The 22,791-nt window shown below is 35.2% G+C and overlaps 1 protein-coding gene across 2 annotated transcripts in view; it reads left to right on the forward strand.

Moving 5' to 3' along the window:
* Positions 1-22,791, forward strand: part of DACH1 (dachshund family transcription factor 1) — a 400,280-nt gene that overhangs the window by 210,397 nt on the left and 167,092 nt on the right. For both annotated transcript variants that reach the window (XM_057707817.1, XM_057707818.1), the window contains exon 3: positions 4,845-5,006. In XM_057707817.1, the coding sequence (XP_057563800.1) occupies positions 4,845-5,006 (162 nt within the window). The remainder of the gene's footprint in view (positions 1-4,844; positions 5,007-22,791) is intronic.

The raw sequence follows: 22,791 nt of genomic DNA on the forward strand, positions 1-22,791 counted from the left end.
GCTGGCCTGTTTGCTTTTGCTGTGCTAGGCTAGAGACACAGAAGACTCATTTTTTAACGTCTTCGTCCCACTACAGCAGTAGGTCTCAGTTTCTGATTATTGATCCAACCTGATTTTGTATTTTAACAAGTTCCCTTGTTGATTCTTTAGCATACTCACTTTCAAAAACTGCTGCAGTGATGATCTACCTGGCTAATACATTTTTACTGTAAAATGCAGACACACTTTAATAATGTACATCACTGTCATTAAATAATCTAAGGGCAGGGAGCATCAGAATCAACCTGTTGAAAGATAAAAGTACAGATTCCTCAGTCCAGCTCAGAGATAGAGTCTGGGAATGTGGCCTCAAGGGAGATAATCTTCAACTTTCCCACCCTCTGCAGCTGGATTTGATGTAGATTATCACTTCGAGAAACACTGGATTACCTCATTCTGAGGGAAAAATGGCTTGTTTTGATTGGGAAGAGTTAAAAGCTGTCATAAATTCACTGCTTCACGGTGGGATATTGAAGGAGAATATCCTGAAGACTGAATATGAGGCAAGTGGAGAAGAGCTCTAAGTGAGAAAGGGTTACGCAGGGAGGAAGAGTGTGTGGTAAATGTTATGGGTTGCCAGTGTTATAAAAGCAGCCATTCTTTTTAAAACAATTTTATCTCATATTACAGTATAGTTGATTTACAAAGTTCTAAATCACTAAATGTTAGTTTCACGTGTACAGCAAAGTGATTCAGGTATATATGTGTGTGTGTGTGTGTTTGTGTGTGTGTGTGTGTATACCTTTTCATATTGTTTTCCACTATAGGTTATTACAAGATATTGAATATAGTTCTTTGTTGTTTATCTATTTTATATATAGTAGTGTGTATATGTTCATCCCAAACTCCTGATTTACTCTTCCTCCCACCTTTCTCCTTTGGTAACAATGTTTGTTTTCTTAGCTGTGAGTCTGATTCTGTTTTGTAAATAAGTTCACTTGTATCACTTTTTTAGATTCCACATGTAAGTGATATCATGTGATTTTTGTCTTTCGATCTGATTTACTTCATTTAGTATAATAGTCTCTAGTTCCATCCATGTTGCACAAGCAGACCATTCTTGATTACATAGGAAGTGTTTTCACAGTGTGAATTCTCTATAAAGTATAGACCAAAAACTAGTGTTATTTTGTGAATTCATTACAGACTTATTTTCAAAGATAGCTTCAATAGGGAACAAAATATACAGTGGGACCTCTTTCTAAAGCTACTGTATAGATTCTAAACTAAGTTTTTGCTAGAGACAGCAAGTTGGAGGGGATTTGAGAATTATGTTGGGGATTTGAGAATTATATCAGAGATTTGAAAGGCCCATGGCAAGGCCAACAGGAAGTGCAATAAATGCAGAGGTGGGGATGGGACAGACTCTCCTGATTCTCTCCAGTCCAAGGCAGATTTAGCTTTGGAGAGTAAATACTTTTTATTAAATTAATGAGATTTGCTACCCCTAGTATATTTACATTAACTGTAATATAAACATAATGTTTTAAATTACATACATCGATATTGTCAAAATAATGCCCGTATTTTTCCAGTGGCTTTCTAAGTAATCCAGTTTGAGAAGAATTTTTTCATTCAGTGACAATTTGTGCTAGGCTTTGTGCTCGATGTTTGGCATACATACAGTGAGAAAGTATTTCTGTCCTTTCAGTGTTATAACCTAGTTGGAGGAGCTAGCCCTAAACCCACCCCTCTGAGCAATACACACCCCAAAAAAAGAGCGGTAAAGAGTTTGAGTAATTTTCTGTTCTCAGATTGCACATTAAAGTGACCTGAGGAAAAGTAAAATCAACCAAAATATACAGACAGACAGGTCCAAACCAGTATCTCAGATGGCAGGACTCAGCTCTTTGCATGGTTTTAAAGCTCTGTGAGTTTTTCTGATGCACAGAGAATGCAGACTCTCATTCAACAGGTCTGAGAACACAAGTACATGGACCACTACCTGTACTCTTGAGGAGTAGGGTGGAGAAGGTAAGCTCTTTAAAAGAAGTGAGTCAGGCTGATTCTTGAAGGGTTGGAGCTCTTTCCCAGGTAGATTGAAGAGTCAGGATCCCCTGAGCCTGCTCCCCCTAGAGCATCATATTTAAGCCATCACGTGATGGATACAAGGACAGGTCTGGCCAGGACACTGGAGAGCTTATCTAGAAAGTCCGAACAGCATGTGCAAAATCTGGCTTGAAAGAGGAGATGTTGTCCACTAGAATGCATGAAAGATGGCTGTGTGTCTGGAGCACAGAGAGCAAAGGGGACTTGGGGGAAAGATGATGTTACATGGATAAGCAGGGGACTGAGCACTCAGGTCCCCAACAGACATGTGAAGGACCCACCTTGCTCCTCAGAGCAGGCATCGAATGCCATGTTTGGATTTTCATTTTCATAAGGCTATGTTGACTGCTGTATGAATAATAAGAGGTTGGAGGTAGGGGAAGTAGAAGCTGTTAAGAAATAATTACAAGACTCCAGGGAGGAAAAAGTGGCGGCTTGTACTAGGGAAAGCCAGTGGAGATGGGTAAAATTGACTGAATTTGAAAGCTATTAAAGAATTAAATCTGAGAACCCATCAAACAGCCAGGTGAGTTAGTGAAACTAAAATCAGCAACTGTTGCAGATGTCACAGCTTCTTTCTTGCCTTCACGAAACCAGAATGAGAATAGAATATTTTAAAAGTATTATAGGATGTGTGTATGTCACACATCCCTCTGTCTTTTGGAATTTGTATTAGAAATGTAAACCTAAAGGGGAAAAGCTGTCAAATGGAGAAGTAGAAGAGTGCCATGAATAAGATCAGATAAGTAATAAAATTAGTAAAGGCATTTTTAAAAGTCAAGGGTTAATGCAGGCAGCTAAGGAGAAGCAGGATTCTTCTAGCTGAGGGGGCTGCGGCCAGCCCACCATATCTTGCAGCAGTCATAGCTAGGACTGGGCGTGACTTATTGAAGTTAAAACTAGAACACAAGGCCTGCCTAGTTTTTACTAAACATTATGTGGCATTCTTCACATCGTTTATCTTATTTAATCCTTCTATTATCCCTTTGTGAATAGGATGTCTTTACAGATGAAGAAACCATACTTCAGAAGATTTTATAGCTTGTGTAAGGCCATATCATGAGTAGTTATGTTTCATGCTACTGAGCTTGATTCAGCTCTACCCAATAATAACAATCATATCTCACACTGTAGGTTTTTCTTATTTGAATACTACCGAACAAGATTTACCTGCTGCATAAATCAAAGATAAAAACCCTAGATATGTCATAAATTGGAAATGGGACAACACCAGGCGGTGAGGAAAGACAAGTGGGATGTTCACATGGGTGACAAGGAGGCATTGAGGAAGAGAGATTTTCTGGGAAACACAAGGAGAATTTTAAGAGAACAGGAAAGAAAATGTTCTGAAACATCTTTGAAGGAAATGAGTAACTGGGTAGAAAATTCAATCATAGGAAGATGAGAGAATCAGTTCAAGTTGGGACTTAAAAGGCAATAAGTGTTCAGTCCAGACCCAGATGAATTCTTTGAGTTCAGATTAGTGCCTTTTTAGGGGAAGATTATTAGTTGGTCATGCAAAGATCCAATCTGAAGATCTTGTTGCGTTGGGTGAATGTTGTCAAGGTCTCTTTGGTCTGATCTGAAGGAAAGAAGAGGTCTTATCCTAACCTCTTAAAAAAAAAGAAGGAAAGATTTCTAGAGAAAAAAATCTTCTAATTCCTGAGGCTGTAACTTATTTGCTGTAGTAACTAGAAGTGATGATTAGTGGGGAGGAAAAGGAAGAGAGAGGTGTTCAGTCGCTAATCCACCAGCTGCAAGTGGAAATAAATCACACAGATAAATTCAAAGTGGGCTGAAGCACTGTAGCCAGAAATTCTGAAGCAGCCAAAGCAAAAGGAGTGTGAGGACTGGGGTGGGAGGGGGTGTATATGCTCTCACAGACTGTCAGAGTTTTAGAGTTAGGAGAGAGCATTCACATGTTTCAGTGTCTGTTATTTTGCACATGAAGGATGCCAGGATGAAGTGAATTGACTTGGTAAAAGTTCACACATTCAAGGAAAACAAACCACCCCTCTGCTGCAAAACTGCTGCTGGTTACCTAGAGCTTGTGCCTACAGCTGGGCCTTTGTTTTCCGCTCTTCCGTATCTGGTCTCAAACTGCTGTTTCTACTCTCATGATCACTCCTACCTCCCATTTTCTGGATGAACAGAGACAAACTGTTCTGGAGAGACATGATGGCATAGTGGTTAGACTAGAATACTGGAGGATGAAAAGTGGGGGAAGCGAGTCACGGGACTAGGACATTTCAGACAGTGGCAATGGCAAATACAAAAGCACAGGCTTGAAGAGGCCGAGCACCTGTGGGTCCTGGGGCCATGTTCAGCATGGGGGAGTGTGGCATAAGAACAGGCAAACTTTGGGTGATGAGGTAGGTTTCCAGTTCCAGTGAAAAGCTTTGCGAGTTAAGCGAAACAGTTCAGACTTTACCCCCTTCAGGCAGCTGTAGAGGATGTGAAGCTGGAATGACATGTTCAGATGGGTTTGTTTCAGGGAGAATTTTGGCTGCATACCTACTACTCTCCTTCTGTGTACGAATCGTGCTTCTGCTAACATCGAATGTGGGAGTTCAGAGAGCACTCTATGGTATCAATGTTGTTTCATTGGTTAGTTGGGAATGAATATATGATATCAGAATGTTGCATAAAGGAACAAGATACTTCAATATGTTTGTATGTGTGTTCTATAAAGTACGTGGATGCTGATGTGAAAAATCAGAATTTGAATTACCTCATTTTTAATTTATTCTTTGAAGGTTTGACAGCTGCAGCTGCAGCAGCTGCCGCTGCTACCAATGCAGCTATCGCCGAAGCCATGAAGGTGAAAAAAATCAAATTAGAAGCTATGAGCAACTATCACGCCAGTAATAACCAACATGGAGCAGATTCTGAAAATGGGGACATGAATTCAAGTGTTGGTAAGTTTTATGTTCCCTGAAACTTACTGTGATCATTTTGCTACTAAATGACTTTCTTTTCCAGAACAACATTATTGGCTACCCAAATAGAAAACTAATGAGAGTCTGCTGTGTAGCACAGAGAACTCTACTCAATGCTCTGTGGTGACCTAAATGGGAAGGAAATCCAAAAAAGAGGGGATGTATGTATAGGTATAGCTGATTCACTTTGCTGTACAGTAGAAACTGACACAATATCGTAAAGCAACTATACTCCAATAAAATTTTTTAAAGAAATAAACAATTAAAAAGTTCGTCCTTTTAGCTTTGAAAATAGTGTACATTTTGAAGAAACCAATTCGCCTAACACACCCTCTAAATAAATAATTAGCAACATAATTTTTAAATGTTTTAAATTTAAAATTTTTAAATGTATTTAAAAATTTAAATACATTTTTAAATAATTAGCAACATAGTTTTTAAATTTAAAAATTCATGTCTGCAACTTTTACTGTAAGAATTCAGTTAACATCTTTCATAATACAAATAAGTTCTAATAGAATTCTAAAATACTGATTCTAGGTTAGGTAACAGAAGAATATTTACAAACAAAACCACACACTAGCTTTTTTATTCTTAATGCATTGGTTATCAAATAAGAAATGTACCTGAGCAGCAAAACATATAAACTTAATCTTTTTGTGTACTGCCAAGAATAAGAATTATGCCAATAATTAATTCTTTCTATATAAGCCCATTACCAATTTCTCTTATTTAAAAGATGCCACTTTAATTTTTTAATTTGATCTTTTTCTTTCTTGAAGCATGGAGGGATGGAAAGTGAATAGTTACTACTTAAACCAAAAAGGAACAGCCTTCCCTTTGCAGAATTAATTTGGGTAATTTGTTTTGTCAAACAACTTCAAAAGAGGGTTAAATTTTTGTTGATGATATCTTTAGCATCTATGTGTTGTGAGATAAAACATTTTACTCTGCCATTGCACTGTATTATTTCCCTTTAAAATGTAGAAATCATGCTCAAAATATAATTGAACAAGAGAAATTTGGATGCTACAAGATGTACGCAAGAGACTATATCCAACATACACGTTCACAAGGGGCATGGTAATGTATAGCTGTTCAATTAGATTTTCTTTTCTATGCAGCATTTTAACAGATTATTTCTTTGGATAATCAGCAGCTCTCTATTTTCAGTCCATTGACCTATAGGTACGGGTATTTGAAGGAATACTGTGGACTTCAGTAATAATCATGTTCACAACACTTCATGGAATCATGTGCTAGATGTGAGTGACACAGTAGGAAGTAATTTTAGAACACATGCAGAAAACACAAAATACCACCACTTCAGTGATGCCTAAGAGCAAGCTTCTAGTGTAAAAAGGGTTAGAACTTTTCAGCAGAGCTAGACAAGAGAAGTAGAAAAGGAGAGGCATTAATGGCTTTGATTTGAGAGTATAATAAAGAAGGTGGTAGCAATTTTTAGAAAGATAAAAAGATGTGGAAGAAAGCCAAAGGCATGGCTCAAAAACTGAAAAGGACTAGGGGAAACATCAGTGTCTGCATTTGCAGTGCTTCTATTGAGAAGATGGAGGGCAGTGGATTGTTTAGGTCATAGTTTACACACATCAATGTAAACTTTTAAAAGTTGAAAACAACATTGAAGTAAAATGAAAGAATTGTAATTCTCTTTTTAGAACTGTTGACTACATATTCTTTTAAAATAGTACTCTTTTACTTTGCCTTATAAAAGAGAGCAAAATTGGACACATTTATTTATTTATTTATTTATTTATTTATTTATTTATTTATTTTAAGCTCTTTATTGGAATATAATTGCTTTACACTCTTGTACCAGTGTTTGAGGTATACCAAAAGTGAGTCAGCTGTATTTATATATATATCCCCATATCCCCTCCCTCCCACAACTCCCTCCCACCCTCCCTGTCCAGACCCTCTAAGGCATCACCCATCATTGAGCTGATCTCCCTTTGTTATGCAGCAACTTCCCACTAGCTATCTATTTTACGGTTGGTGGTGTATATATGTCTATGCTACTCTCTCATTTCATCCCAGCTTCCCCTTCGCTCCCCCCTCACCCCCAACCCCGTGTCCTCCAGTCCATTCTGGACACTTTTAAAAACAAGTAATTGGCCACTGTAAACTACAGTTATAATTCCAAAACATAATTTGGATTGTTTTCAAAATTTCAGAAGAGTAAGCCTTTAATGAGGGCTGTTGTTGATAGTTGGTGTTGTGAGGAGGGACCTTTATGTTAGGTAATTTAATAACACTTAAACAAAATATATTAAAACATTGTCTCTGTCAAATTTCCTGAGCAGCAGAGCAGAACCTGGCTTTGGAGAAACCAGTAGGCATAAGATAAAGAGAACATAGCTCATAATTAAGCACTGATGTACACTTAATATTTGATATTATGGAATAACACTTGCCTTCTAACCAAATTGTGTTTATCAAAATTATTTGGACATCTAGGCTATCATAATGACTTAAACAAGAAACAATTTGAATTTTCGTTTGCATTTTAGTTGGAAGAAATCACTTTTCTTCCATTAAGGTATTTACTTGCTAGTTTATATTGCTTTCTAGTTTTGACACCCATCACCCAATCTGAACCAGAAACAGACATTTAATTGAATTTTCCTAGAGGGTCTTAATATTTTGAGATTGTGTTAACATTAGTGCCACTGCTAGTCCCTAAGGCACATAGATCATATATGTTAGAGATCTGTAGCTGATTTGGGGGAGAACGTTACCAATTGCCATTTTTATTCTATTCTCACATACTGCTGTCCTCTAAGAATTTGTGATTTATTACCCTTCCTGAGCACACTCCCCACTCCCTTCTTCTTTATCTAGAGATCAGGGAAAGAGAATTTGGGGGAGGGATGGGGTAGAGTGGGGGAAGGTACAGGGCAATGGTGGGGTGGGGTGTCAAGCTTGCATAGATCACAGCAATTGAGCAATTGCTTTAAATGAGCCCCCGTGTTCTTTGGTTCTGAGGACAGCGCCTGCCTCTTGGTAAGTGTTCAATAACTACTTGCTCTGTGACTTTGGAAAGTTATGTGAACTTTCTGAGTCTCACATTCCACATCTGAAAAATGGCATAAAATATAGTATCTACGTCATGAAAATGAAAGGAAATCATAATTTATCAAATGTTTATCATTATATCCATTACAGTGTGTGTTTATCATATTTTTTGGTCATCCATAAGGTTAGTCCATGTGGGTATTGCTTTTGCTATTGTTACTATTTCTCCCAACTTACAGTCCTGAAAATCATCTTCTTCCTCTTTTTAGAGCTATCCATTACTTCCTCCTTTGTTTTCCTGGTCTCTCTGCTAGGTATTATTTGTTAAGCTGCAGGCCTGTAAGGAAATTTGGGGGCAGCTGTGACGTCATTTGGATTTTGTTGTATGTTTGATTGTAGCTTATTCTCGGAACACAAAAATAATCCTAATACAGCCTCAGCACTCAAGGGGCATACAGTCCTGTGGGCGGGGTAGCTAAGTAAGCAGACAGTCATAACAGGATGTGGCGGATCCCCCGGGGAACATCAGTTAGCACGAGGTGCTTAGGCAGTGGTACTGAAGCCTATGAACTCCAGGAGGAATCCCAAGAATCTCAGAAGCCGTAGATTTCAGAATACAAACGTACTGCTCTCATGAATCTATCACTTGACGCTCTGAAGTAGTGAAACCCCTCAGAGAGGTGCTACTTAAATGATGTATTGTGACTACTCAGCCCTGCCCAAATCCAGAGACGTTTCTGAAGTCAATTCAGGGTTCTTTTTACCCTTAGACTCATCTGGCTTACAAGCTCTGTTGAACGTTTCAGGCTTCTTTATGTAGAAACAATTTCCCCACCCCTTGGTTGCAAATAAATCCTTATGGTCCCTAGAAAATAGATTTTTTTTTCTTTGCGTGGTTTGGTTTCATTTGAGTTGGTGAGGTGAAGGGATGTGTCTATTATAAGTGACCCTCTCTAGTTCTTGTAAAAATTAGCCAGAAGAAAAAAGGTGTTTGAAGAAGCCTATGACACTGACAAATAATTATTTTATTTTTTTATATCCCAGTTTTACATGGTAACCTTGAGCTCACATCTTTCCAACAGGATGATCACTTTAGGAAGAAGTGAGGACTTTAGGAGAGATCCAAGTGAGGCATCAGCAGGCTGAGTAAAATATATGGCCGTGTCGCCATTCTCTCTCATCCACAATCAATTGGATTCTTTTAGTTTAATATTTACTTGCTAAGATGAGATGCTAGTCTGCATGGTGATAAACAGTCTGCTCCTGGCATCTGAAGGTGACCTGTCAGTTCATATGGACAAATCTCCTGCTTACTGAAATGTACAAAATAAATCATTAAAGCAGGCAGGTGCTCATTCCCAGATTTAAATCACCATAGATTTATGATTTGAATTAATGCTTCATTTGGCCATAGAAATAGATGCTGAGACAAATGATATGCACTGGTTGGGGTTTCCATACTGTAGCCTTCCTGATATTGATTACTGAGATGTCTTTGCAATCTCTTGTTTATATCAAGTACTATCTTGTGACAGGTTGGCTGATATGAGCTACATTGCAGATAAGAAGGAAAAATGTCCTGGATTCATTTTAGTGGCAACACTATCCACAACATACAGGCCAGATAAATTGCTATTTTTTTGCTTTAAGGACTGATCTACATAACCAGCTTAAAAAATGCTGCTTGGAAATTGGGACTGGGATATTGGAAAGGCAGAATTTAAAACCAGTGAACCCAAGGTCAATTTCATAGTCTCTATAGCTGTGTTTTATCTGCTTATCTTGTTTTTTTTTTTTTTTTTTTTTTTTTGGCATCATGCACATTTTTGAGGATACTAAATTAATCACAATCGATTTAATCTAAATAAAGGAAACTTAATTTTACTTCTAGTTTTTAACTGCTATATAAATATTGACATAGTGAGCATCTCTTAATAGTTTCTCTGTTATTTAAATACTTGCTAAACCTAATATCTTACTCCCTTAACTAATGACAACAAAGGAAATGACTCTTTAAAGATAAATACATTAAATATTATTCCAAAGTGCAAGAGTTTGTGAACTATAATTTACCAAGAGACAGGAAAAGACTGAATTTTCACTTCTCTTAACATTTTATTTAACGAAAACACTGTGTACACAGTTTAAAGAATACTCGGAGGATTTAAGAGGGACCTTTGCCACTGGCTAATATCTGACTCATAGAGCTGGTAAACAGCTATCAACAATAGTAGATTGCTTGCTTAGTAGGAAATGAGTTCATATCTATTCAAAATGTGATCTCAAAACAGATGTCCCAAGAAAATCTTATTGTTTAAACTATAGTCATAACCCCCAAACTGCTGTTATTTCTTTAAGGAAGTGAAGTAATCTTAAGACTTCAGAATTTCTCTCTCTCTAAACACCATGGAAAGTAGGCAAGAATACTCTAAAGTGGTGATCCTCAAACTGAACACATTTCATGTGCCTGAAATATAGGATTCTTTTGCATTTTCTGAAACTTGCAACAGTTATAAGCATATACAGGTTTCAAGTAAAAACAAGAGCTTGAGTGTGGGATTAAACAGCTGTGTTCTTCAATGATATTCCTTACTCCTTACTGCTGTCCACCAACCAACAAAACAAAACAATGAAGAAAAAAAAAAAAAAAAAAGCCAGGCGGATAGGGAGATAAAATTATCTTCCCAGGCTGACCATCCCCTTATCTTTTTTTTTTTTAAACCATTCCCGAAGAAATAAAATAGTTTACATTGTAGTCATTTCCTTTCTTGTATCTCATGTGTCTATTTGGAAGGAAAAATTAATTTTATGATTTCAGGAAAAAGTCTTGGAGACCTTGAGAAAGCAAATAGAAGGAAACTGAGAACACAGGCCACCGAGCAGAGCTCTGTAGTTGCACATTGGATTCTCTGCTTTGGCAATGTTAATGAACCTCAAATCCTTCCTATAATTAGATGAGGGAATTGCTTATATTTTCAAACAGATGATGCTGCTATAATGAAACGATTGACAGGGAATTTAAGAGTGTCTACAGTAGTCATTTGGTTTCTGTTATAAAAAAAAAAGTTTAAAAAGAAGATTGGCTTTAGACATAGGTCCTGAGAGAGGTAGTAATTTACATAGCATGCTATGACAGGTGTCTTTGTATAGGAAGGAAATAAAATGGAAGACTAGAGAAATGATGGGCAGGTACAGCAGTTTTTTGGGGAGGGGGTGTCCTATGCTTATTCTGCGTAGGTTCTTTAAAAGGGGCCGAGACTCCAGAGATGGATCCGGATTGAGTGCACAGCTGTAACTGCTGATGAGCTAATTGCTCCTTATCTCTCAGCCCCATTCATCTTCATTTTTTACCAATTACTGAGAATTATCTGTGTTCTCAGTTGGATATGAGAGTTAATCCTTTTTGGTTAAGCTGGCAGTACTGTGAGCAGATTCCAAATCGGAGGGTGAAAAAGCCAATGCAAGCTTGCTCTAAAAATGTCTCCAGTTCAATTACAGTATCACTGATTCATAAGAAATATGCCATTGTTTAACAGATTAAATGTGGAACTTTTTTTTTTTTAAACTTTCTTAATGTTTCTTTGCCTAACAATGATTGTCAAGATCCTTCTTCCTGTCTGATGAGTGAAATTCAACAATATTACCAGCCAGGATCTTGTAAACATGGAAACACACAAGACTACCCTATAAGGCCAAAAAAATTCTGACACATGAAATGAGAAATATTTTAGAACTGATAGCTTTCAATTTATACATAAACACTTTTAATCGATGTCTTCGCCCTCCGTGGCTTCTCATATGGTGAGGAAAGTATGTCCAAACATAAACCTTTTCACAAATGTCACATTTGTGGAATTTTAATGGAAGGACCACATAAAGCATCTCCTGAAAGTGTAGGAACTGCCATGGTTTGTAATTCAATTGATGGTGAATAAGCCATATGGTTCACATCATTTCCTATGCAAAAGATGTCTTCATATCCTGACATTTTGCACAAAATTGCTTACTCCAACAATGAAACACTAAAAAGTAATAAGCTACTCTTTCATGATTTTCAGTGCATTTTTAAGTATTTAATATGTCTGGCATTTCTTCTTCATTAAATATTTTAAATAAGGTAATCTAATGTGAAAATATAAAGAATAAGTAGCTAATTTAAGACAAGATTATCATTTGCGCAACCTATAGTATGATCAAACAAGTCCTTCTAGATGCTTCCAAAACCTGAGATGGGGGAGCAGAGAGCAAAATATGTCAGAATATTTAGCTTCTAGTAATAACATTGCTAATAAATATCTTAGCTACTTAAATAGGTCTCAATTTCTCAGATTTCTTATTGAATAAATAAGGGAGGTTGATGCCCAGTTACCTCCTTGGCTCTAAAATTCTTTGATTTTTGAAACCTGAGTAGAAGATAAAAGGCAAAAAGTTATTCTTTACAGTGATTCCTAAAATAAAATACGAAACTGAAACAACCTAAATGTTCAAAACAAGGCATCAGTGTGTATATTATAACACATCATTTCACAGATTATGTAACCCTACATGTAACGGATACGGGTGGAAAATATTTATTTTGAATATAAGAAAAAAAAAGAGTCACGTGGTAATAACTGGTTGTTTTATTAAGCTCTTTTTCATGATTTTCTAGAAAGTGCTTGGCTTCATTTTGCATTTTCTCTCATAACATATTTTGATCTTTATTGTGCATATAAGAGAATAAAAACATTAGTGATCATAAGAGGGGACTATGGAAAAAATACATTTCCACCTTAAAAAGACACTTTTCTCATTTAAAAGTATTTGAGCAGTGTTTCTGAATCCACCCCATATGTAAATAAAATCATTAGAGTATGAATAATACCATATACTAGTTTTCTGTATGAATTATTAAATGTATTGTATGGTGTAGAAAAGCAGAATGCAGAGAATATTTCTGCTTTTTGTGTAGTATCTGTTTCATTTTCATACAATTTTTATGATTTCTATGGAGAGTTGGAGAATGTAATTAGAAAATACTAACCCAGTGTTTTTGTTTTTGTTTTAATATTGCTTACTCCAACTAATGACAGGTAATGAAGCAAACTGATAATAGAAGCATTTCATGTTAAGAAATATAAATTAAATGATTTTATCTGATGCTGTCATTGTGTAATCATTGTGTAACATATATCCAATTGGTTGTGTTGTATGGTAGACTCCATCACATTCTAGGAGATTGAATGCATTTATTACAGCCTTAGTAATACAGTTTTCACCAGGGAAAGCCCTGAAAATGATCTTTGTCAACCTACATCAACATGCTATAATGTTTACAGGAACTTCAAAAGCAACGTATAGTGGGAGCAAACCTTTCAGTTTAAAATAACCCCAGGCTTTAGTCAGTCCTTTTAAGATGAGATAACTCGTTTTATTTATCAACATGATCTTCCATTATTTTATCTTATATTTTAACTGCATATGATTGATGCCACATGATTAAAATACATTTCAACTCTGTGTTCTTTCAATTATAATATTTGATGACATAAATCTTCGAATATCTCATGATGACCTAGCATTAGAGAATATATTCTTTGAGCTGTTACTAAGGGTGTTCATGGTTTAACATTTTGTGAGTGTGAGCACACAAGTTTCTAACTCTGGGCCAAATGCCTCTGTCACCAGACCTAGTGTTTCACACTTGTATGACTGGATTCTTCTCTGCACTGTCCAAATATTCCAAAAGTGTACAAAGCCATTTGCATGGACCATGGCATGTCAAATTGAATACAAACTAGAGTAACTTGCTTTGTGGTAATAAGTAAATAATATGGTAGTCTACATGAATGTCGAAAAATGTCAGTTCGCTTGGGGTGAAGTAATGTGGCATACATCATTGTGCAGGCCCTTGATACCCCCCTTCCCCCAAATGAATCTGGATCATTTGGAAGATGGGAAAAATAGAGGATTTAAATATGTTTTTTTTTTTAACAGCAGGTCATAATGGAAACACAGACCCTTCCATTCAGTGCTGAGAGAATTACCAGTTTGATAATGATTAGGAATGTTGTTATTAAAACAGTATGTGCAGTTCATTTTCAACAGTTTTGAATTAGAGTCTGCACTAATGAAACGGATACGGTTTCCTTCACAAAGGGCAGATCTGTTAGTTAATATCGCTGCAGCAGTGCCTTGCAGACCATGCCTTTAGCTCTATTTGTATTTCACAGCATGATAAGCAAAGAGTGTTGATTTTCAAGGATCCTGCTGATGAAAGGTAATGGCATTATTACATCTTTATCTCAAAAGCAGAACTGAGTGGTAAATGATTTTTTTTCTGTGTTGCACAAAAGATTTCTTGGTTAGAAAGCCTTTTTTATTTCTTTACATCGTTTTCGTCTTGGAAATGATATGTTATTATTTAATGTGTGCACAGCAAGCTTGAAAGCACCTAATAGCGAGTGGATTGGAAGTGAAGTACCTCCTGCTCACAGATATGGATCTTCTCAGTCACACGCTGTACCAGCTGTCATCCCAGCCATACTGCTGTGATTTAATTAGTCTGTTTATGTCCTTTCTAATAATATTTCCATCTCTATGAAAGGGCAAATGCGACAGGGACTTTTTCCCTTTCTGGTTCTGCAGACTGAAGAATGTGGCCTACATCTGATATGTGGGGACACGGGATTGAATCACCATTCCTGTCACTTCAAGCTGTTGATAAATTGTTCAGCCAAGAAGTGTACTTACTTCCTTGGGGTCATTTGTAGGCAGGGAGTGATAATCTGCATAGGGACAAAGAAGAGAGGATATTTGTGTACATGTGAGTGTGTGTGTATCCAGTCGTATATGTATGCATGTGTATGTACACACACACTTATACAAATACGTATATATGTGCTTGGGGGTATTTTAAAGTGAAAACAATTAATAAGAACATGTGACCTCTGCATTTTTATTAGCGCTGTGCATGTCTTTATGACACATACTTGAGTCTTTTTCATCAACTGATTTCATACAAAATTACAACATTTTAGGAATTCTTGGAAAAGTTTTTCCTTTTTCTAAATGAAAATTCAAAAAACAAGTTATTCTTCTGAAATTTTACCTGTTCCACTGCACAGACTGGGGTTTTGGGAGAGATCTCTATTTTATACAGATACTACATTTTAGGATCTCCAGGGAAGGAAAAGACATTTGATAATTATATTTTTACTTAAACTGTTTCTAGAAAGTATGTTTAACGGCAAAGGACAGCTCATGTTCAAAACTAACTACACACACACTTATATAGGAATGCATAAGTTAATAAACAAATTAAAAGAGAGATGACTATTAAATATAATGTGGTGATTGAGAGTTTATACTCAGGCACTATGCCATTTGAGTGATGCAAAAGCTACTTCAAAACCTAGTGGCCTTGTAAACATTCTTGCTTCTACCTTAGGATTCTGGGACCTTCTAATGTTTCATGAGACACAGATCCAAATAACAGAGATGGAGGGAAAGAAAAAGATTTCTGAAACCGATTTCAGTTTGTTTTAATTTCACTCATGTTTCCCTCAGAAAAAAAAAAGTCTACCTCTTTTATAAATAATCTGTTAACTAGTGCTCTGGGTTTTAGTTGCTTTTTGGAAATAAATTGCTTTTTCTTACTCCTCTACGATTTGTCTAAGTGCTAAAATTTTGTTACAACGTCTTCTGAGATATCTTCTTTCTGCATTATCTTGCTTTCGTTTGCATCTTTCTGTTTTTCCTCTCTCATCTTTTACATTTGGATAATCCAACTACATTTTTGGAGCAGGACTTGTTAAAACAATGGGTATATTGACAAAATAAGCCCAATATTCATTTTATGTGAAAATATCAAGGTTAAAAATGCTAATCTTACCAAGATGATTAAATGGTTTTAAACTGATTTCCTTTAGCAATCCAAATAGCCTCCTAGAGTTGCCAGTTTTAATGCGCACAGCATGTATTTAGTTTCTTCTTGTGCTTTTATATACCTACCACTGTCCAAACCTATGCCCATATCAGGAGAGAAGGTCAGGTTCTAGAATCTTTTAAAATAAATATATCAAAATGAACATCAAAATTAGAAGATGTCTTAAATCTATTTGTAAATGATAACACTATTTTCAATCCTTTCGTTCCTCTTCTAGATAATATATTACCTTAGCAATGAAATAGCTAAACATCACACACACACGCACACACACACACACACACACACACACACGTGCACACTCACACAAGATTCCATGTATTTCAGTTTCCAAGAAACTCTCATTAACTTACTGCTACTATAAACCAAATTTACTAAATATATTTATTTTCTTAATTATTTTGTTTTGGAAAAATATAGAAATACTTATTTGGCTATCTTTCCACTGAGTTGTGATTTCACTGTTTCTCTACATTTGCTATACCGTGAAACGTAAATGCTGATGATTAAGTTATCTTGACATGAACCATTTTGATGCTTTGGAAAATACTCAACGTGAAGCATTTGATGGTATTTTTTATTAATTGGATAAATGAATTGTGAGATGTGTGATTGCATGATGATGTACTCATTTAGTTGTTGCTTTTTGCTTTTACTAATCTCTGTCATATTGGATTTATAAATGGAATGGAGTGACCTTTGAAACTGTGATGGAAATGAAGAGATAAATACAACTTGAAAGGACAAACCAATTAATATCAATGTGTTTGTTACACATACATGAGGAATTTTAATCCTTTGCTCTCTACAGTAAATTTGTAAATCATTTGTAGAGAAAAGTGGCACATATTTTGATAAAGATTTTAATCTTATTTCTTCCTAAAAATATATAATTTTATGTAACATCATTATATACATAACAGAATTAGCTTGATTTTAGTGCATGAGAAGTTAACACTACCTTGAAAAGATTGGCAATATCCCCTTTTAATATAAAAGTTAACTATATACACACACATATTCAAACACGTACACATATAAGGCATTCATCTAAAATCATATTATATATTTTTAAATAAATATGTTGTAATCTTGATGATTGTAAATCTTTAAATAGACCTCCCTTTTGTAAATTTAGACTCATAACTGATCCTCTGCCCTTGTCCATAGATTACTTTCTAAAAAAATCCTGATTCAGCAATCATAAATAAAGAGTTTATTATTTTAACCTGTTGACATATAATGTTAAGAAATATTTTTCAAAATCAATAAATATACTTGAGTATGCTTTTAAAATAAAATCTGAATAGCCATTTATACTTTCCTACCTCATGCGTTCTTTCTTTGCCTTCCCTCTTTTTTACCTAATTGGGCTTATTTTTATAAAAACAGAAAAAACAAGCCAATTGTGCTGCAGTGTGAATTTTAGCACACTTGTACATTCTATCCCCTTTAATAGCTTAATTATAGAATATAATCAATTAATATACAGGTTTTGAAATATTGCCATTGATGCACAGCAAGGAAAAAAGTAATGCAAGCTTGACATTTTAAAACACCAGCATTGAAAGACTTTCACTTCTAATTGATTTTTAAAAGAGATCCCTGGAAAAGTGAGCTCAGAAATGTTTATAACAGCTTTGGCAACATTCCAAAATGTTTACCACAAAGTGTAACTCAGCAGTTTCTAAGTTCTCCCATCAACTAAGAAAGATGTGTCCCATAATTGGCTTAATCTATGTTGATATTGAACCCCCCGCAGAGACATCATTTTTTTTAAAAGACATAAATTCTCAGAAAAGTTAGTTCATAGTAAGAAGTGTTTTTACTTTTGCAAATCAGAGAGAAATTGTTAAGAAGTAAGTTATGGCTGAGCAAAGGATATGTCTTTTATATTTTTTGAAAATATACATTTTCTTTCCCCTCACTTTTTAAAAAAATGTATTGACCTTCAAAAGTTTGTTTGGTAAAATTGACAAAAAGATGATTTTTTAGGTATGTTAATATCATACCCCTCCTTATGGTTGATTGTAGGTGTGAAAAACTTCCTCTGACAGCTAAAAAAATTAATGGGCATGATATCCATTCTATTTTAACAAGCAAGCAGACCAAAATACGAGTAACATTGACCACAAGCAATTACTTTAAAAGGCTACTGCTAAGTATTTCAGGAAAAATGATTCCGTTGACTAGTTGTTTGTCAGTTCCTGTATGTTTTTTTATTGATTGCTTTTGGATATATGGCTGCATGATTGAAAATGTTGCTGTTAATATCTTCTCTTTATAGTATCAAACCTACTTCCTGTGATTGATGAGATGAATTTACACAGAAGTGCATAAACAAGTTTATTTAAGATCACTACTTTCTAATAATATTAATTTTGTAGTGAGGTATTTTTTGAAATTAAGTCAGAGTAGTAGGAACTTTGTAACTCTCTTATGCTTCCAAATCTTTCCTTATTGTGTGTTATTTTCTCATTTGTGATTCAGCACAATAATGTGATATTTCAGAGTACGATCAGTCAGAATGAGTCATTTATTTGTAAAAATTTCTTTTTAAGATGAAAACTGTAGCATAATTGCACAACATCTACTTATTCCCCCAGGAATCCAGAGTGATTTGTGGTTTGAAGTTTCCATATCATAAACTCTTGTGGTGCAGGCAGTATTACATTTAGTCAATAACCAGGAATTCTGATTAGTTGTATATAAATCACTAATGTTGCAAAGTAAAGGTGACAAAAACAATGAATAGAAAAGAAATGAATTGATAAAAACAGGTAAGGAAGTCATTCAGTAGACAATCTTACCTAATTTGTCAAAACAATTCATTACCTAATACAAGCTGCATCTGAAAAATAGATTTGCGTGACAATGTTGTCCCTCAATACCAAAATCGTGTCTGTTTCTCTCCAAATTTGAACTCTAAAACTGTATTAAAAGCACACATTTAAATGTCACACACTCTTGAATCACACACACACACATATATATATATATACACATCTGTACATGCATATATATTTGCTTTTACACTATTCAGAACTCAATGTGCTATTCTTTCCTAATTTAGATTAAAACAAAACAGAACAAATGTGCTTTACATAATGTAGTTTGACATCATTTTTGTTTTCTTATAACCACAGATAGTTTCTCATTATAGTCATATTTAACCTCAAATTCTAGGATTCATGTATACTGAATCTTTATATCTACAGCTTTCCACTGATATGCTGATTTCCTTTTCTGTCAATCCTCAGACTGCTCCTGACGTTGCTAGTGCTCTATAATATTTAATGCTGCCTCTCATACCTCCAAAAAGGAGTCATTGGCAGGGTTGGAGGCAGAGAGAGAGCAAGAGGTAGAGACAACAAAAGGCTGGAGGGGACAGAGAGAAAGAGAGAGAATGAGAACATTTAAGTGAAAAGTGAGAGGCAACAGAATTTTGTGTTTAGTGCTGGAGTACAAAATCTTGCGCCTAACTGCCTGGGTGTAAAGTGCGGCTCTGTTCTTTACTGTTTTTCTTATGACATTTTTTGGCATCTTAGCATTTTTGTTTCTCAGTTTCCTCATCTATATCATAGGTATAATAGTTATAAATATTTCATAGGGCTCTTGGGGATTATTTGGGTTAAATTAGTTCTCAGCACACAACATGACACATTGTAAGCACTATACTAAAGTTTATTAAATAAAAAATAAAAATAACATAATCAAGTGCATGTACACACATACACACACATTCACAAATATCTTCTAAAATGTTGGGAGTTTCTAGTATTCCCAATGTCTCAGCATTATTTGAAACCTTATTTCCTCCTCTACATGCTTTCAACATTCCATACTTATCTAGGATCTTCACTAGTTGATCCTGAATTGGTATATCCAAAGGGTGTTTTATTGATTGTTTGCTGCAGTCTGAGCCTAGTATTGTGTTCAGGAAATATGCTACCAGATTTAGATTACATTGCTACACCTGTGAAAAGCACACACATGTAGGAAGGACAAAGTTGTCAGTTATTTCATTGGCACATTTTTTTAGAAATCAATAATCAGCCTGTAAACTTTTAACTGAAAAGTTTTGTCTCATTTTATGTTATCAGACAAAATATGTACTCCAGCTCTAAAAACAGACATTACTTTATTCAGCGCACATAAGACTTCCTTTAATTAGCCCTTAATAAGCTTGGTTTAACTGGGATTTACGGAAGAACAGTGGTCATTAACATTAGCCAGATTAAGTCTGTGTTAATTACTATTGATAGATAAAATAACGTGCAAAAGTGGTTTAAATTATTCCTATACTTATGAATTGAAAATAAGTTTGAAGCTTTTAAATGGAAGCTATGTTTTATTTATACTTTAAATTGAATATTGACTTCAGTACGTGTAGGTATAACAATAGGACACATGATTTCATCGTTTAAATTTTACAGCTTCCTTGTGTTTACCATAAATAAGGGATAATCTTAAAATATATCATTTTGGATAATTTCCTAAGATTTATGCATAAAATTTTCACATTTACTTTTACGACTTATGGTATGTGATTTTTAGTTAAAAATACACATCTTAATTATAATTAACATTAAAACAGTTACTTCCTTTTTAGTAACTGATAGATGCAAATGTTTTCCTTTATCCTGAAAGGAATTTTTAGAATTGTGGCATCTGTATATTAATGTTATCTTTTCCTGTTTATTGCTCCCCTTGGTGTCTATTTTCAGTATCATATTTGGGGTTAATAATAACTGAAGTTTAGCTAGTTTTTTTCTCCTCCATGTATCAGTTCTTAGGCACTATATCAAGTGAAGTATTACTCGGGATTCCAGAAATAGTTTCTGTGTCACTCATCCCCACTTCCATTTTCTTGGAACTGCTCTTGTAGCATAAATATACATATACATATAAATATACAAATACAGATACTTATATATTTAATGTTATTCAAAGCAGGTCAACCACCCATTAACTCTAGATGGCTAAAACCAATGCAATTCTCCTGGTTTTCATCCTACAGAAAATTATGCAATCCATTAATTAAATGCTGTATATAGTGTTAACATCATATGCTCAGCTCTAAATGATTTAGAGCACCCGCTTCTATTTAAAGATCCATACCAAGAATTTTAGTATTCCTCCCAAGAGAAATGAATTGTAAATTAATACAATTTTATGCCCCAACATGGATTCTGACTTTGGTCAGTCTTCCCCAAATTTAGTAAATAGCAACCTTTAAAACAAATTTAAGCCACATGCTTCATCTAGAAAACTTGGAATTATCCTTGACATGGCTCCCTACCCCTGTCTTGCATCTGCTTCCTTATGTAATGCATTGCTATGTCAGTTTACTCTTCCTCCAAACCATACGCAGGATTCATTTCCCTATTCACACTGCCTCCACTGCTTATGAGGCAACCCACGCTAGCACCCCCTACGTGGGCCAGTTCAGTAACCCCTAATCCAGTCTTCCCGATTTCACTCTTTATCTTTTATCATTCTCTCTCATTATAACAGCTACTGTGGTGACTGTAAATGATAAATTGATTCATGAAATTTGCCTTTCAAAAAGCCTTCACTGGCTTTTTATCGTGCTTAGAGTAAAACTCAACTTTCTTCGCATGGCTCAAAACACTGTGCATAATAAAGAATGTATTCTACTTCTCCTCCCAAAACCATTCTGAGTTATTCTTCCCATTTTATCGTCTCTCCATACTGGCCTTTCTTCAATTCTGTAAACATACACACCTTCCTTCCCCAGTATTCTTAATTCTGGTCAGTGGACTCTCTTCTATTTGTTCTTGACTTCCTAGCTCCTATTCATTTTCCAGTCCCTGCTTAAATGTCCTTCCCTGAATATTAACTTTAAGTTAGTTCTCCAACTCTGCCCTCCATCCATTCCATTCCATACCACCCTGTTCTTTCTGTAGCACTTTGAAGAGTCTGTGATAATATCTTTATTTGCAAGTCTATTTGCTTCATGTTCATTCTGATCCATGAACCTACCAGCTTGCCAAGGGCAGAACTGGCTTGGCTGCATTGACTGCCATGTGCTGTCAGTATATGGTTGTTCAATGAATTCTCCAAGAGGAAAATATGGGATGTTTGAGCTAGAAGAAGACTTGAGCTGGCGTTTGATGTATGCAAACTGTGAGTTTGGGCAGCTGGTAGTAGTGAGCTGGAGCTGGTTCACGAGAGTCAATTGTCCAATTGTCAAAAATTTTGTGAGCTTATGGTTAAAAAGTCACTATTAAAATTTAAATTATATAAATTTAGAAATAAATAAGAAAAATGGTAATAAATGCTCAAGGCTTTAAAAAAAAAACACTCCTTAATGCATGTTTAATGAATGAGTGCTCAGTTAGGCCAGAATGCCTTTTTTATACATATCCTTGTTACTGCTAGCTTTCTCTTTACCCAAGGAATTTCTCTATATGTTTAGCAATTAGAATATCTCCTCCATTTCAGAGATAGGTTCAAGCTGCATTTTATTCAATGTCAGCATTCCAGGGTTTTATTATGGAAAGTTTTTATTCTCATTTTGCATCTACTTTTTTATTTTCATTTAATCTGAGGCATAAAATGTTAATATTGTTGGCATTTCCATTTTACAGATGAGTAAATTGAATCTCAAAGGACATCATTTCTTGCCTGACATTTTGTGACTTTTAAGGTAGTGTAACTGGAGGTAGGGTCTGCTGTTTGGACTTTTACTTTAGTGTTCATTTCAGGTTATTAAAATAGGGAAAAGAAGGTTCATTCTTTTTTTAAAATATTACATTAGAAATCCGGAAACTTGGTTTC

This window comes from Hippopotamus amphibius, chromosome 14 (genome assembly GCF_030028045.1).
Source record: "Hippopotamus amphibius kiboko isolate mHipAmp2 chromosome 14, mHipAmp2.hap2, whole genome shotgun sequence".
Taxonomy (NCBI): Eukaryota; Metazoa; Chordata; class Mammalia; order Artiodactyla; family Hippopotamidae; genus Hippopotamus; species Hippopotamus amphibius.